The sequence below is a fragment of the Camelina sativa genome, chromosome 12 (assembly GCF_000633955.1).
Source record: "Camelina sativa cultivar DH55 chromosome 12, Cs, whole genome shotgun sequence".
Taxonomy (NCBI): domain Eukaryota; kingdom Viridiplantae; phylum Streptophyta; class Magnoliopsida; order Brassicales; family Brassicaceae; genus Camelina; species Camelina sativa.
This window is the reverse complement of record NC_025696.1, coordinates 25,502,009-25,519,535: the sequence shown is the minus strand read 5'-3', so window position 1 is coordinate 25,519,535 and position 17,527 is coordinate 25,502,009. Positions and strand designations below refer to the sequence as shown.

The window sequence follows — 17,527 nt, the reverse complement described above, 5'->3', positions numbered from 1 at the left end:
CGTTTGCTGTTCTTCCGATTAATGGTGTTCATGTAATAAAGTTTGTAGCAGATTCATCAATCGTGTTCTGTTTATCGGCCGGAGCAAACGTCTTTTTCCTACTCAGTTTCGGAAATCTTTCCTCTGGGTTCATCCATGGAAGAGCAAGATATCGTTTCGGAAATCTATATAACTCACTTTTTATAGGTTTTTAATTTAGAAATCAGATGTTGAGACGAAAATCTATAATAGTTGAGTAAAAACCCCACAAGTGAAACCAAAAAAATAGACATAAGTCGTGAAAAAATAAAGTGAGGCAGGGGAAATTAGGGTTTTCAGTCGTATGTTAGAGGTAGAAGACGAGGATATTCTGGTAATTTCGGGTTCATTAAACCTAAAATCGAACGTGTACGTACATATAAACGTGTACGTACATATGAACTTATACATACATAATGTTCTTGAGATTAGTGTACGTACATAACGTTCTTTTGCTTAGTGTAGGTCCATAAATCCGTTTTAATGAACAATATTATTGTAATTTTGTAGTCATCTTCAACATATCTTCTTCTACAACCCTAGCTAATATTGTCGTTGTTGTTCACCGGAAATGGAACAAGTAAGAGATGTTACTAGAAAAAGTAAGAGATGTTACTAGAACAACCTATGTAATTCGTAATTGTTTATTTATTTATTATATTTCCGAGAGGTAATGAATAATAACCACACAAAATTACATTTTAACTATAGAGGGTAATATATAGATAACATAAATAGTATTTGTCGAATTGTATATAATACTAAGTTCAACTAGGTACAACTAAATATATATTTAGATTTGCATTTATATTTAAAATATGAAAATGATAATTAAGGTTTATAAGAATTTCTTTACATATTGAACTATTAAAGAACCATGTTTAATCAACAATACAAGAATTTATCACTTTCTAATATATACTATCGTTTTCACATAAAACACTCTTTATAGTATAAGGAAGACTTAGTAAGTGATCACCTCAAATGAAGCAAAAGAGGTGAAACCCAAGTTTTTATGAACATTGTGTTATGAAAACCTTCTATATGCTAATTAATAGTGATAAATCTTGTGGTCAACTGCTAATTAATAATTTATATTATAGTTCAACTGGAAATACGAAAAAATGCAAAAGTTCAACTATGAATATGAGAGTACAACTGGACAACTGTGTATAATTATGTGTATACCAAATATTTTTTTACTAATATCTTGTTGTTTTTGGCTACCTCCTCCTCCAGACAGACCTATCTACCAGCACGAAAAAGAAGGATGGTATGGTTGGCTTACGGAGAATGACACAGAACCAAGCCCTTCACCGATGGATCTTAGGAATCAAGCACATAGGTTACTGTGGGATGCCCTTGATTTTGTTGTTTCTGTAGAAGCTGATGTGTTCTTCCCCGGTTTCAACAACGATGGTAGTGGGTGGCCAGATTTTTCAAGTTTGGTGATGGGTCAGAGGCTCTATGAAAGGCCCTCTTCACGAACATATAGACTAGACAGGTAAGAAAGGCTATTGTTAATGACTGCATTTAGCTTTTTTCCATCGTTAGGTTAATTGCACACTTGTTATGCGGATAAACTTCTTACTCTTTTGGGTTCATTATTCCGTAAATTGTAGCTGATCATGCATCTTATAGTTCACTAACTTTTGTGGAATCTATATTTACAAATTCATTATACGTCAAAACCTTCTCAAAGATATCAGTATTGCCTCTGGACGCCCTATGCATCGAAGGACGGACAACTTATGCTGCAAAGGATGCCCGTTATGCTTCATCCTTCTCTGAGGTCTTCCTTTGAAGCAAATGTGAAGCTGGAGGTATCTTTTGCTCTTCTTTTTTTCATCATTGTAAATCTGATTAAGGTTCATACTCAGATTCTTTTATCCCTTTTTCTTCCATAGTTTTTCTGGATTTATTTTGACACACTACAGATATAAAAAAGATAAAGGTATATTTCAACAAAGTTTTAATACACATTTGCTGTCTCCTGATTCACATTCATATTCATTAGGCTGAGATGTTCACTGAAAATAGTTAATTCATTAATCTGGTCAAAAGAATACATCATTTTCATAGTGATAGTGGAAGGTCAATAGTATGAGATGTGATGAATACACATATGCATATATACTGTTGTATACAAAAGCTCCTGAAGCAGGGAGAGAGAAGAGAACCTTAGGCACCACCATTTTTCTGTGTCCATGGTTTGAGAACAGAGATAACAGTAATGATAATGATGATAAGAAGAATAAGGATGGCAATGCACATCCATTTCCTTGAACTCTTCTGGTTTTTTACTGCCTTTGCTAGGTTGTTGTTCTGGGATTGAACATGATCCACAACGCTCGAGACCTGATATAGAAACAGAGTAAGAAGGATTTTGAAGAAATCCAAACTCAGGGTATTTAACAGGTACTGAAGAGAATGATACCATGTTCTCTATGTTGTCTAACATCTCTCCATGTGCATCCACCAGCACGGCCATATCGAGAAACACCTAACCGTAAACATAAAAGAGAAAAGAATCAGCGAAGAATTAAAATAAATTTTGAGAGTTTTAGGTAACTCGGGGAGGTTTTACCTGTTGCAGGTTAAGGAGTTTCTTCTCTAAATCTCTAACAGCGTCATGGCGTTCCTGAATCTCGGCCAGTGTATCCATTATCTGCACAGAGCCAGCAAATAACCTGACTTGAGTAGAGCCCGTTATAGTTGTCTTGTTGAACAGGAGGTAATCAGATGAGTGCAGGAACTTAATTACAAACCTGTCCTCGTCCTTGCTCCCTGATCGCTTTCTGGAATATCTGCTCACTGTCTCCAGTTTCGATCAATCTATCAACTATCTACACACCCGGAAATTGACTATCATGAACTGATTCAATAGATTCCAATCAATAAAATTAGAGTTTTTAAGTCCTTGCCTCTTCATCAGCTCGTTGGCCAGTCACTAATCATTGTCAAGCATCAGAACAACGAAAAACAATTAGCTCTGTGAAGATCATTAATGGAACTATTGAATCTTCAGAGAGATTTTCAATTCAAACCTGTGAACACACGCCTCTCTTCAGAGAGATTTTCAATTCAATGATGATCTCCTTGACCTGATTCACAATATAATTAAACCATTAAATTGTAACTGAAACCAAAAATAAAAGCAAATTCATCGATCAAATCAGTAGAACCATTTTATGTTGTTACCTTAAGCAAGCACGTTGGCGACGATTGTGTTCTGAATCAACGAGAGAGAGAGAGTCAAATAAATCAATCAAAGCCCACATGTTCCATAGAATCAAAAAGAAACAAACCTATATGTCCTAACTCAGTCAAAACCATATAGATTTATAAGAAGAACACACATAAAAAAAGATACATACTTCTCTCTGTTTTGGATTAAGTGGTCATCTTAATACAGGTGTGAGCAGTTTTGGATTAAGTGGTCATCTCCTCTTCCGGTTTAGCTTCCATCTCTGAGATAACAGCCACATCAACAACTAGTCTCTCGACAGGGACCTTACTCACATCCCATCGCATGCCAATATCTGAAATCAGGCGACTGGCACAGTACATGCCATAGCCAGCGACAGCCAGACCACCAAAACCTGCTACAAACCTGAGTGGTGAAGAAAGAAGAACACTGCCAGCTGCAACAATAGAAGCGGCTTGACCGCTCCTCCCCACGTCGGTGTTCACCACTAGCAACCCAGTTTTGCAATAGATGGCAAAGTCTTCATAGTTGTTCTTGAAAACATTGTACACACCAAAACCATTTCGCAAGAGAAAATTAGCACGGTAGATGGCTTCTTCTGGAGGATCTGATGGTGCTATTGTGCAGATGCCACCTCGAGGCTTGGCAAGAAAAATAGCAGGGGAGAACCGTACTCAATAGAGATCACCTCCGGCAAGGAAACAATCAAGGCAAGAAGAGATTACACCGCCAATATTGGGTCGCTCTCCGCAATTAGGACAAGGTTTGTCTCCGCGATTCTTAGCCTTTTACAATGTACAAAGTTGGCTAGTCATACATTATAAACCTGAGTTACAGTTCACTAAAAAAATTTAGTTACCAAGCTAGGAAAGATACAGCAACATAGAGCCAATGATTTCAGAAATCGAAGAAAGCACATACTCGAAAATCAAAATATGCACAACAAGCAACGAAGACACAATCCCAACTTAAAATTGCATTTTTTAAACAGTATTGCCTTTCAAGCATTCTCGAAAGAGATAATCCGAAACAGAAATGGTGCCAATTACTAAAGCATACCTTTTTGGCCACAGATTCAGCCTCAGTCCAGACTCCATCAACTTGCTTATACAGCTGCTCAGTCGTTTGTTTCGTTCTGCATTTTACCATTTTCATTCCAATAAGAGATCTATTTGTATGCTAAAAGTAAAGGTTAACTATATCATGTACAATTTTACATATGTGAATTACCTAACTTTCAGGTCCTCTTTAACACCTTTCAACTCCTCTGCTCTTTCCTTCAACTCCTTCACTGTTTTTTGAAATTCAGGATTGCTACAAAACACCAAATTGTAACCAAAACCAAAAAAAGGATTTAACTTTAAAGTTCACATCCCTCCACACATACATAAACACAAACATTTGCATTTTTACCTTTCAGCTTCCCCTCTAATTTTCTTGGAGAAGTCACTGAAAACACTAAACCCTAGGAGATTCCCGCCTTACTCCTCTGGGAGATTTGCTTTCAATCAAATTGAACACGGAGAGAATCGTAATGGGTTTGCCTCAAATTCACGTCTTGAGCAGAGAGATAGAGAGATTCAAAGAGTCTTTCCTCACAGATCAAGATTCAAAAAAATCAAAGAGCTGATGAAGAAGAAGAAGAAGAAAGAAGAGAAATGAAAAATAGAAACAATTGAGAGAATAACAAATAGAAGCTTTTTTTTTTTGTTCTCAGTGATTTTGCAGGTGGATCTAAACCAAAAGAAAAAAACAAGAGCAACTTAAGAGGAAAACGATCAACCATGATCAACCATAAGAAAACGGCAACAATCAACCATAAGAAAATGAAACTCACGCCAAATAAAAACTAGATCTACAGATTTATTTTTGAGAGAGAAAGTGAACAGTGAGCTTACAGAATAATTGTCTGATAAATTTCTTTCTTTTGCCATGAATCAAATTAGAAGGAATCAATCTCATATTTTTTTGCCAACCCAAATTTAAGAGAATCAAAAAAAAATTAGGAATGGATCCTTCAAGGTTTTTGTGTTCTTTTCTCTTCAAAATCAAAGACAATTTTAAAAGAGAATGGCATAAAATGTAATAAAACACACAACTCAGGTATAGAAGTAATTTGCAAACTTTTATATGTTATTCTAGTAAGTCGAAAATCTCAACGTATTAGTCTAGTAATAAACCTACTTTTATGTAATATTCTAGGTAATTTCCCTTTAATTAAACCATTGCAATTTTTGTTTATTTTATGACCATTGTAACATCTAATTTATTTGAAAAACCGCTGCAAGCATTAGTATATCTGATATCTGAAACAACCGCACACATTTTTTAAATAACCCCATAATTATTAATTGATTCTACCGATTGATATCATGCAAAAAAAACACAAACTAACCACCAAAAATCCAAATTCAATTACTATATAGAATAACAAAAATTTAACCTGATAATCCCACAAATTATCAAATCTGCAAACTAACACCAATCTCAAAATAAACAGAGAAAATAAACTAACAACTACAAAACAAGATCGGGAAAAAAGCTTAAAAATACCTCATCTATTTTTTATTTGGAAGTTTAATACTTCGTCTTTTTTGGTTGGAAGAAAAATACCTCATTTAATTAAAACGTGTGATTTAATACTCAAACTAATAAATTTTGTTGGTTTCATACTTACGATTTTTTGACCAAAATAAAATTCCGTTTTTACCCTTACTATATCAATTAATAATTAATTTTAAATGACATGGTATTAATTTATAATTTTAATTGAATTAAAATTAATAAAAAGAAATATTAAATAAACTTAATTTTAATTCAAATAAACCTATAAATTAAAAAAAATTCTTGGGTTTACAAAAGAGTGATTAGGGTTTAGATTTTACAATTAAACAAAATTATATGTCAGTTTGGGTTTACAAAATAGTGGTTAGGGTTTAGATTTTATAATTAAACAAAATTATATGTCGGTTTGGGTATACAAAGAGTGGTTAGGGTTTAGATTTTACAATCAAACAAATTTATATGTCGGTTTGGGTTTATAAAAGAGTGGTTAGGGTTTAGATTTTACAATTAAACAAAATTGTATTTCAATTTGGGTTTATAAAAAAATGATTAGGATTTAAATTACATAATTAAACAAAATTATATGTCGGTTTGGATTTATAAAAAAGTAATTTAGATTTACATATTCTAATTAAAAACTATAATATAATGTTTAGAATTAATAACTTTAAAATTGAATGATATACATATTTTATTTCTTTTATTAATAATTTGTTTCCTTAATTAAGTGGGGGTGAATCCAAGAATTGTCCATAAATTAATACCAAGTCATTTAAAATTAATTATTAATTAATATAGTAAGGGTAAAAATGGAATTTTATTTTTGTCAAAAAATCGTAAGTATGAAACTAACAAAATTTATTAGTTTGAGTATTAAATCACACGTTTTAATTAAATGAAGTATTTTTCTTCCAACCAAAAAAGACTAGGTATTAAACTTCCAAATAAAAAATAGATGAGGTATTTTTAAGCTTTTTTATCATAGATCATCTTCTCTTGAATATTCCTTACCATTATCCCACATGCACAAATTTTCTTTGAATGCAACACAAAAAGATATGTGTAAGTATTATCACGATTATTTATTGAGGTGATTCTCTCGTCTACGAGTTATACACACAAGAAATTAAGATCACAAACAATAATTAAACAAACAACCAAACCAGGGTAATAAGGAAACATCATTCAGTGATTGTCGGTGTCAACCAACACACAAACATACAAGAGATCTAACCCAAACACAAGCCAAAACAAAAGAAGTCAATCCACACATCACAAAACATTGAAACACACAATCTTACCAAGCTCTCACCACAAAACAAAAATGATCCGAAAAAGTTAACACAACACAAGTAGCAGCAACCCCTCTAGGCCTCTCTCATGTCGCAACACCTTCGATCTCTCTCTCTCCTTCTACTTGAGACGCCAAAGCCAAGCAAAACTCTTCTCCTGTCTCTCCCACTTGATCTCACAAAACACAAAACTATTTTTCTCTTTTTTCCTCTAGAAAAGCCACGACCACAGCCCTAAAATATCAAAGGCTTTTGAAAAAAAATTTCTATTAAATGTCGAAAATAAGAAAAATAGTACCAAAGTCCAGCCTGGTTTTTGAGTTTTTACTAAGGCAAAACCCTAATTACAAAGGGCAAAGCCCAGAAAAAATACAATCAATAGAATTTAGGTTGAACCTAGTAGTAGGTGGAATAGTAAGTAGACGATGGAATAGTGAATCATCACATTTATGAAGAGGAGAACCAGAGGTCAGACATTGAAGCAGCCATGGAAGGATTCAAACCTCTGAAGCTGGTAATTCTGTTGCGAATGATGGAATCGATGAGATAAAATAGGGAATCCGCAGATCGGAAGGTATGGTGATGGAACCGATGATTTCGTTCTTCCCAAATCAAGTATAAAGAGCATTGCCAGGCGATTAGAGTGAGGCGTTTCTTTGCTTTTGTTCCTTGGGGTGCTTGCATGTGATCTAAAGTGTCATCCCAGGAGTTGGTTGGTTGGATCCGACATCTCAATGTAATGGGGGACCAAATCAACCAAGCGAAGTTGCAGTTAAAGAAAAGGTGATCTCGACTTTCCGGGCAAGAGTTACAGAGCAGACATGATGGATCCGTTTGGAGACCCCAATGAAGAATGTGATGTCAAGTAGGGCAACGAGTTAATACCAAAAGCCAAGTAGGGAAGTTGTGTTTGTACATTCCACGAGATATTCAAACTACTTTACGCCATGGGACCATAGGAAAAGGAGCTCTAAGCAGATGGTACACTCGACCCGTAGAATAGCAATGGTAAGTTTGACCTTCAAGTTCCCGTTCATAGTAATCTTCATGATCCGTAAGATTCAAAGTAGTGAGAAAGGTGAGTAAAGAAACTTGGTTATCGGTTATAGCATGTGGAAGTAACCATTGACCTTGTCGATTTAGTTGATGCAGGGTAGCATTCTGCAGAATGCCCAACCTTGCATTGAGTCTCTAGCAGAGGAAATGAAGTCCAAGATTTTGCAAAAATGAGACCAATTATCTGACAAAATTAAACCTGCCAGTAGAACCATTCCTAACTCGCAATTGCATCCAATTAAACATTTCTCCTCATATCTTCAGCAACTTATTAGCTAGCCAAGTGTAATTCTGTCTCTATTTCATTGTGTAGAAGTTATTTAACGATCCTCTTAAGAAGTGAAGTTTAAACCAAATCACCCAAACCAAACCTGACTGGAAAAGTATAAACCAGATGAGTATTCCAGTAAGTCGAATTCCCAGTCCTCCTTGATCCTTCGGTTTAGTAACAGCTTCACAAATTATTGTAGCCTTCTTATCGGAGTATTCTCTTTGAATCATTCGTTACTATACAAATCATAATAAGATAAATTAAAATTATTAATGAATGCCATTTATCAACCTTTCCAGATTCTTTTCATAGTCAAGACAAAAAAATAAAAAACACATAACATGCATTTAGCCGTTAGAAATTTTAAACTTGCATAAAACTGAAGTTTATTTAAAAATTCTAAGAAAATGTGATTTCACTTTTGAAAAAAAACGAACAAAACAAAAGTTCCAAGGACTAATTAGTAAAATATAGTATATATTCATCCACTCATCTGTCTGTCTACCTTCCACGTATAACGGCTCTCTTTTGCCAACTGTTGAACATTTTAAAATGTCACTTCTCTTTTAACAAATAAACTTAAGATTTTCAATTCACCCCAAAACTCCGTAAAAGTTATCAATCTAATCCAAAATTTCGTGCGTCAGTCTCTCAAATGGGACCTATACGAAAATAAAGAAAGTAAGTAGCCATATTCAAGATATTAATAAACTAAAGGGACCTGTGTCTGTCTTTAATAAGCTTTTGAAAATAAAGTTTAATCCCTCTTCAGAATTTGAACTTTTGAATTTTTTTGCTTCACTCACTCTCTCTCATTACTTCAAAAAAGCTCTCTTCATCTTCTTCCCCAATTCGTCTTGCTTCAAATATCTTCAGCAAATGGGTTGCTGTCTCAGCAAAACTCCTCCTCCATCATCTTCTTCTCCTCCTCCTCCGGTTAACGGATCTTGTTCCGTGAAATCACCACATCCGAACAAATCCGAACCTCTGAAACTCGAAGCACAAGAGAAGAATCTCAAAGTAGAAGAGCCGAAACCAAAGAATGAAGAAAAAGAAGAAGTAGAGATACAGGAAAATAACAAACCGAGGAAAGAAGTGTTTGTTATTAAACATCGGAGAAGCCATGAGAAATCATCGAAGACTACGACGACGACAGATCCGGAGGATTCTTCTGTTTCCGATGTGAAATCGACCGGTTCGAATCAGAATAATCCGGTTGACGTGGATGCGATTTTGATTCAGTGCGGGAGATTGAGCCGAAGCAACTCAGCTGCTGCGAAGACAAGGAGATACTCTGGATCTAAGAGAAGTTTCGATTTCGACCAGAGTGAACGGAGCCGCGACGGTGGTGACGCGGATGCTGAAGACGGCGGTGAAGAAGAAGAAGCTGAGAGGCGGATTCATCGGCAGCGTCACCGTGGTGGTGAATCGCCACGGGAACGGAGGAGACGAACTCCGAGTAGAGAGAGGGATGATTCCAAGAGTTATAGATCGGGGAGTAGAGAGAGAGGAAGTGGTAACGGCGGCGGTGGTGGTAGTAGAAGGGTGAGTAGATCTCCGGGAAGAAGAGCGGAGATAAACCCTAATCCTAATTCGAGTGGCAATTCTGTGAATTCGAGTAACAGCAATAGACCTGGGAAATTTGTATCTGTTCCTGCTACGGATAAGGCTTTAAGCAGCAACAATGGAGGAGAAGGATCTGTAAAACGGGTTGCTGTGAAGAGAAATGTTGGAAAAGCTGCGTCTCCGAGGTCACAGTCACCGGCGAGAGCGGCGAGTCAGCCTTCCCCGTCGAAGCTTAGCCGGAAAACTGAGCATTCTCCTTACAGGAGGAACCCATTGGGAGAGATTGATACAAACTCTGTGGCGTTTCCACTCTCTCAGGGTAACACCAATTGCAACAAAAGGATGATGAACAAAGACAGTGAATTGAATAAAGAATCTGGATGTTTCGTGGCTCAGGTATTTGAATCTGATCTTAAGTATTTGGTATTGTTGGAATGCATTGGAATTAAGAGATTTTGAATGTTTGTGTGTTTTGTTAAGTTGAGTGCAAATCTATTGTTGAGAGTGAATGTTTATGATGTTTGTGTGTTTCAGAAGATGAATACGAAAACAGCTACACAAGCGCCTATTCGGAGAAGCGCAAGCCCGAGTCGAGTGATCAGAGAGCAGAATGAGACTGTGGAAGAGTGTAAGATTGTGTTGTCATCTGGAACTGAATTGGTCAAACCTCAAATTATGAGCAGAAGCAGATCATTGAGGAAATCTCGTGATTTCGATTTCAGTCCTGATGCGTTGCTGCTCTCCTCGAACAACATTGACAACAACAATATCAATAGTAACAATGCAACGGCAGGATCGACATTACCATCTTACACAGCTTTGCTTTTAGAAGATATTCAGAATTTTCACCAGAAGAGTGTTAATGTCAATACCCTTAGTTCATCTATGTCCAAGGCTTGTTCTATTGTCGAAGCAGTTGCAGATCTTAACTCCACTACGAATCAACACCAAAGAACTGAGCTCAGTTTCACATCCGGAGAAGCGAAGAAAGCGGATCTAATGGAGCCAAGTTTCGAGAAGTATGTGACTCTTAAGAGAGGTGGTTCGTCGTTGGAGGACATGGAAGAGCAAGAATCTTCAGGAAGCAACAGTTTCACGGGAAGCAGCTGCGTTGTGCAGCGTCAGGGATACTCATCGTCTTCTTCACGGGAACCGAATTCAGCTGAGTCTACGGATCGAATGAGTATGAGATCATCAAACAAACAAGAACGTGATCGGAGCCCACTTGGTGTGAGTTTTGAGAAGCAAGAGTTTGATCCGTTGAAGAAGAATGGTGTTGGAGTTGGACGCAAAAGAGTAGCTGTTGCTGATTCGTCGTCTTCAGGAAGACCTTTGCCTCAGGCAACAACTCGTGCTGCTGCAGTTTCAATGTAATAAATTATGAATTCGTTGTTTCTTCCCTTATTGGTTGCAAGAGTTTTAGCAACCGGTGTTTGGTTTCTTTTGTAATCATTTGATTATTTCAAATCCAAATATTCCTTCTTCACCGTTCAAATTTGGGAGTTTTCAATTATTTAATAGATCTTATTCATCATATCACAAATGCGTCAAACATACACCACACACATACACAAAAGCAGACTTTATAATTCAATCACATTTTAAAAAAGATGTAAAAACATGTACGGTCTCATTACCTCAAACATGTACTCCAGATTTTTCTTCCTTTTGCAATTCTCTGCTCTGATGATGCCTGAGAGCGGTTGGTTTTTTCTAGCATCTGACGTAGATTCCTCATTTTGCCCTGTCTGAAGGATTATATTCAGCGCATACCAGACCAATGCTAATGCAAGTCAATGTATCTCCCCTATCATGTATTTCTAAGTTGGAGTCCTCTGGTTTCAGTGGTTTTTTTTGCCTTGTGCAATGTGCATCTTCTTTGCCTTCACGAAAAACAATATTACCGCGATAAACATATCAAAGTACTGATTTGTATTATTATATATGTAGATTCATATATGATCCTCCCCGTCAGTGATACCTTGCAGTCAGTGAGTATACTTACGTATGTTACAAGATCCTCCCCGTTCTCCCCCATTTCCGTATTCCACATACTCTTACCACTCAAGATCTCAAGAATCAACCAACACACCGAAACCGTAAACATCTGTCTTAAACCGTTAAACGAGATCTGCCCTTCGTTAAGTAACTCTGGAGCAGAGAATTGCAAAAGGAAGAAAAATCTAGTAAACATTTTTTTTTTGTTTGGGGTAAAAAGGTGAAGTTGAATAAAATTTAAAAAAGGAAAATGTTGACAGTGGGATTTGAACCCACGCCCTTTCGGACCAGAACCTTAATCTGGCGCCTTAGACCAACTCGGCCATATCAACTTTTGTGCATCAAGTAAACAGTTCGAGATGTATATCACATAGTAATACTATTACGTAAATCTGCCGTTCATCAAGTAAACATCTTCGTTACGTAGATCTACCCTTCATCAAGTTAACACATAATCAATCGACATGTAACCATAGAATCGATTTAGCATCAAGTAAACATGTTCGAGAATTTCCATTTTCGATTATGCATGCAATAGATTTAGTATCATTCTTAGTAATTCCTAAGATAAAAATCTAGCATGAAATTCTAGCAAAGCAATATTTTTCTCTACGCTAGCTCAAAAGCATCACGCAAGTTCCCACGCAATCTACCAAAACTCACAGAGATTGACAACCGTAGTTAGCCATTCGACCGTCAGTTGCTTCTTGATCGTTGTCGTTGGCTTCTTGGTCGATAGCACTGGCTTTCGGTCACTGGCAGTTTCTATCGATCACAGACGGGTTTTATCAATCGCAGACGGGGTTTAATGCAGGCCCGGCTCTAAGGGTGTGCAAGCGGTGCACTAGCACAGGGTCCCCAAAATTTTTTCCTTATTTTTTAGTGTTTTATGATGTATTTTTAAAAAATCTAGAAGAAAAATACAGAGAACAAAGGGCCCTTTTTTGGTTGGAGCACAGGGACCAAAAAGATATTGAGCCGGGCCTGGTTTAATGTAAAGTCGAGTTTTAGCGATTGCGGGAAAATTGTTAACGATGACTTTTCTCGTTGGTTTCTTCCTCCAAGTTAACCTTCAAAATGTGAAGAAGGAATTCTATTTACGAAGAGAGTCGAAGTGCATGAGGCAACACGTGTCTTTGGCCGAGAGACAAGTCTCGGATAGGTATCACGCTTAAAACTCGGTTGCTACCAGTTGCTACAAAAATATGTTATTCCTTTGGATCTTGAAAAAAGACTCCACTTATATATAAGATAACTCTTGAAATCTTGGGAAATCTCAATTTTACCAAATTTATGTAAGTTTATTATTAAAGATTTGTTCATTTATGCTAAAAAAAACCTTATTTTGGTCAAAAAAAAAAGAAAAAATATTTATTATGTATTTTGATCATACCGTTTGACTATATCTACTGACTATTTTAGTGAATTTTTCTTTTTATATCTTTGAAATTTATCAGAAATATGTATCAAATTTTCTAAAACTATTTAAATATTTCAGAATCTAGCTGAAGTAATAAACGATGAAAAATTAAGGTTTTTTTTGTTTGTCAATTCTGATTTGACAATTGACTTTTATAAAAACCTTGCGGAAGCCTTGCCCACCCTTCTGGACACGGTCAAAGATAATTTATCGCTCCCCATATCTGAAGCTATATAAAACATTTATTTGAGTTACTGGTAAGGAAGAACAAGTGTGTTTCTTGACAAATTTTGTTGATAAGAGTCAAAAACTTTGAGTAATATCCCTGCAGAGCACTAAGGTTTTTTACTTTCTTCTTCTCTTTAAGTCGTTTTTTGAAGGTTTAAATGACTCTTAAATCTGAGACTGCATGTAAGCAGAAAATTCTAACCTTGGGTATCTTCAAGAACTCGGCGACCTTAAGACCTTAACATCTCTCGTACATGATTGGCAGCTAAACGCATCTTTGTATATGCAACACATTTAACACTAAAGAACAACAAAGTCCATTAACAACTGAGTTCAATATATAAAGGGAGTACTGGTGATAACTACTCAATGCATTCACGTAAATGTTGTTTTCGGCTACATAAGCTATGGATGTTTTCACCTGGCTTTAATTCTATGAACTCGGCTGTACCAAATCGAATGCAAAATCATATGGAAAAGATCCAACTTCACCGGTTTCTTGTGCCACAGGAAATGTTGCTGCACCGCTTTTACCCTTGCTTGCATGCCAATATATCTCTCTTCCCGTATAGACAGCAGAATGTTTCTCAGATTTGGGATATCTTTCTCTTCAACAAACACTGCAAATTCCTCCCAGTTCAAAACCTCGAAAAAAGGAGGCACGTAGTTGTCAGCAATGATGACCGGAACACATTCATTCATGATAGCCTCGACAACCCTAGGGGTGTGGACTTCATAACCTCGCGCACATATGCAGTACCTGTTGAAATGAGAATTTGAACTTCTCAAGAACCAAAACCGTACGAAAACGTATCATTGTAATAGTAAGCTTTGGTTTCCTCTGTTTCACATTATCTTACCGGCTGCTTTTCATGTATTCTCGGTATTGTTTCTTGCTTTCAGGGTCACGAGGCATTGGACCAAAAATCTTCATGTCAGGTTCTTTATTCTCCCAAAGCTTCACTAGTATCGGACGGAGATATCCGTGCATGCTTCCAGCAAAGAATGCAAGAATCTTCCTTTCGGAAGGAGTTTTTCCCCCTAGGTACTCGAGAGGAGACTCGGCTGAGCGTATATATGTGACCGGTAAAGCTGTATCACTCCCGATTCTGAAGCCTTGGGCAACATTTGAGTTACAAAGTGCTCGAACACTGTTCCTCATGGTTTTTTTTGTCAGTTTGTTCCCCTGCCAGTTTCAACCTTCAGAGCTTTACTCAGCAGATCTTGCATCAAAGAGACTCTCATTGATGTAAAAGACAAAAAGAAAGACAGAAAGAAAATAAAATAGTACCCAATCATGGCAAGCAACAAGAAAATGATCGGCTCCACCAGTTCGGTTCCAGAACTTGTACTTCCCTGCTATCAGATCGACATATTCTTTCAAATGGTCTGCAAGGCTCCTTGGTGTCTGAAAATCCTGTCCCAGAGAAGACCTAAGAGCTTTTATGCTGATGGGTATGTAGAACAAATGAGCCTTCCTTGGGTCTCTTACTATAAACTTTTTGTTGCTTTCCATGAGTTTCATGAACCAACCTTCTGAGGCATATATCCCTCGAGGGATTGGCTTATGAAATATTGGTTTCTCTCCTTCCTTATACACATACACTTTGAGTTTCCTCTCCATCAAGTCGTAACTCCTAAATAAAACAACACAAAGAGTCTTGACATATCACCACTCCTAATCCAAACACTCCAAAATCTCAAATTTAGCTTTCCAATCAACAGTCAGTCTCTACATTTTACTCTTTCATAATAAGTACAAGAAACAGATGAATACTACTAGTGGCGGAAACAATCATTACCAACAAATAGTCCTAAGATTTGCCGAGAAAAACTGAGATTGAATTCATTGTAAGGCTGACCTTTGAAACTTGGAGATATTTCGATAAAGCGAGGCACTAAGTCCAAGAGTGTCATGCAAAACAGAGGCTTTCTCAATCTCTGATCTCACAGAGAGCGTTTCAGAGTCTCGAGCTGATGACCACCGAGGCTTCTACACACAAGAAAAAAAAAAGAAAAATGGAATGTAAATAATTTACCTCTCTACTGTTTCTTGAATCACGAAACTGAGAACTCAACAACAAAAATTNGTTTCAGAGTCTCGAGCTGATGACCACCGAGGCTTCTACACACAAGAAAAAAAAAAGAAAAATGGAATGTAAATAATTTACCTCTCTACTGTTTCTTGAATCACGAAACTGAGAACTCAACAACAAAAATTCTTACAGGAGATTTAAAAGAAGAAAGACTTTGGATGAGCAACGAGTTCATCTGAGATATCGAAACCGCAGCCCCTCTTCTCTTGTGCCTCCTCATAGACAAAACATCACCTTTCCTACTATCTTTACCCATAACCATAACCGAAGTTGGATCTGATTCTGTGCTCTCAACCACCATTTTAGTCTTCCTCAATGATATATTTGGTCTACCAATAACAGATACATTAAACTCTACCTTCTCCTTACTAATTACAACATTATTTTCTCTACCAAGATCCTTCTTTACAAATTCCTCACCATATCCATTTCCATCATCAGAGAGATTTATATAATTCATAACAGAAACTTGAGTGACATTAGAATTAGTTAAGTCAATCACTGAAACCTTAACTGGAGGAGGAGACCAGTAAAAAGAAGAAATACCAAAACACTGAACAAGCAGAACAACGAAACCAACTGTGACAATGGTTCCCAACAGCAATCTCCGGATGTCAAAATGATGAAATCTCTCCAATCCGGTAATGATTCTAATTCTCATCACCCCAACTTAGGATTAATAATCACATCAAATGAATTGAGTAAGAATTGAGCAAGGACAAGGATACCTCCACTTTGTTCTTGTCTTCTTCAAGATTGAGCTTAAGTAACTAACCCGAAACAAAACGAGACCATTATAAGGAACCAATCTTGAATCGAAAGTGAAATGAACCAGGTGTTGTGTGGCTCTTTAGTGAATGAACCCAAACTAAAGTGAAACAGGTGTCGTGTCTTCTTACTAAAATAATTTTAATTATTATATTAGAGTGTGTATTGGTGAGACATCACTTCTATGCCAATTTAATTAGGGAAGTGTATTGAGCTTGATATTTGGTGGGATTTTAATATTTAGAATTTTGAGAGATTTGAGTGTAAATTTTAGATGATTTGATTATTGAATATGGAATTTTAAGGATTTGGTGAAATTAGAATTTGGAATTTGGGGAGATTTGGTTATTGAATTTTAGGATATATATTTTTTTTTTAAAAAAGTCATGTGAAGCCGTGACTTGTATAATGTATAAAAAAGTCATGTGAATAAGCTTCTCTTGTTTCAGTCACCATCACCTTCTACAAGCTCCTCCAACTGATCCTTCCATAAGACAGTGATAAAAGAGCTCATCTGCAAATGCAATTCCTCATGGGGCTTACCCCTCTACCATAGCCACTGCAAATGCTACCGTGAAATCCCCAACTCATGTAGTATATATGGACCACTTGTGCAGCCAGTATTATAGACTATTGGATTGGTTTTGCTCATTTTATATATATCAAAAATGATCCAAGCATATGATCAACCTATATTTGTATTATAGACTGTTGGATTGGTTTTGCAGAGATGGAGGTATTTTATATAAAAAGTTGCAATATTGGCATCGAATTCTTTTAATAAAAAAAAATCTTCCAAAGTTTCACCTTTGTGTGATTTGTAAGTTATATTTCTGAACTAAAAGATGTTAGAAAAGTCTCCTAGAATATTCAGTAGGATTTTTTTAAAAATTGTGATATTTTGAATAACCGTAAATTTAAAGTGAGATTTATAAATCATTGATTGAATAACAAGTCATTTTAAATGATTTTTATAAATTTTACATTCAATAACATGAGATTTCAGATGATTTTAAAAATAACCAATTAAATAACAGGAGA

At 36.2% G+C, this 17,527-nt stretch overlaps 3 protein-coding genes, 1 long non-coding RNA gene, 1 other non-coding gene and 1 pseudogene across 5 annotated transcripts; 1 reads left to right on the top strand and 5 right to left on the bottom strand.

The window, feature by feature from the left end:
- On the bottom strand, positions 2,045-2,780 carry LOC104733834 (putative syntaxin-131). The gene is made up of 3 exons (XM_019233361.1): positions 2,606-2,780; positions 2,456-2,521; positions 2,045-2,376 (listed from the first exon to the last, which is right to left on the bottom strand). Exons 1-3 carry the CDS (start codon positions 2,681-2,683, stop codon positions 2,200-2,202), a joined length of 321 nt encoding a protein of 106 aa, XP_019088906.1. The 5' UTR covers positions 2,684-2,780; the 3' UTR covers positions 2,045-2,199.
- LOC104733833 lies at positions 2,781-4,633 on the bottom strand (annotated as a pseudogene).
- LOC104732602 (uncharacterized protein At1g65710-like) lies at positions 9,194-11,471 on the top strand. The gene is made up of 2 exons (XM_010452163.2): positions 9,194-10,372; positions 10,511-11,471. The coding sequence occupies exons 1-2, from the start codon at positions 9,290-9,292 to the stop codon at positions 11,348-11,350; spliced, it is 1,923 nt and encodes a 640-aa protein (XP_010450465.1). The 5' UTR covers positions 9,194-9,289; the 3' UTR covers positions 11,351-11,471.
- Positions 11,546-12,955, bottom strand: LOC109128097. Its single transcript, XR_002034550.1, has 3 exons — positions 12,638-12,955; positions 11,958-12,127; positions 11,546-11,859 (listed from the first exon to the last, which is right to left on the bottom strand). It is a non-coding gene; the product is annotated as an uncharacterized LOC109128097 (long non-coding RNA).
- On the bottom strand, positions 12,226-12,306 carry TRNAL-AAG. The gene has a single exon. It is a non-coding gene; the product is annotated as a tRNA-Leu (tRNA).
- On the bottom strand, positions 13,924-16,606 carry LOC104732601 (probable glycosyltransferase At3g07620). The gene is made up of 5 exons (XM_010452160.2): positions 15,849-16,606; positions 15,485-15,615; positions 14,914-15,259; positions 14,483-14,808; positions 13,924-14,382 (listed from the first exon to the last, which is right to left on the bottom strand). Exons 1-5 carry the CDS (start codon positions 16,377-16,379, stop codon positions 14,040-14,042), a joined length of 1,677 nt encoding a protein of 558 aa, XP_010450462.1. The 5' UTR covers positions 16,380-16,606; the 3' UTR covers positions 13,924-14,039.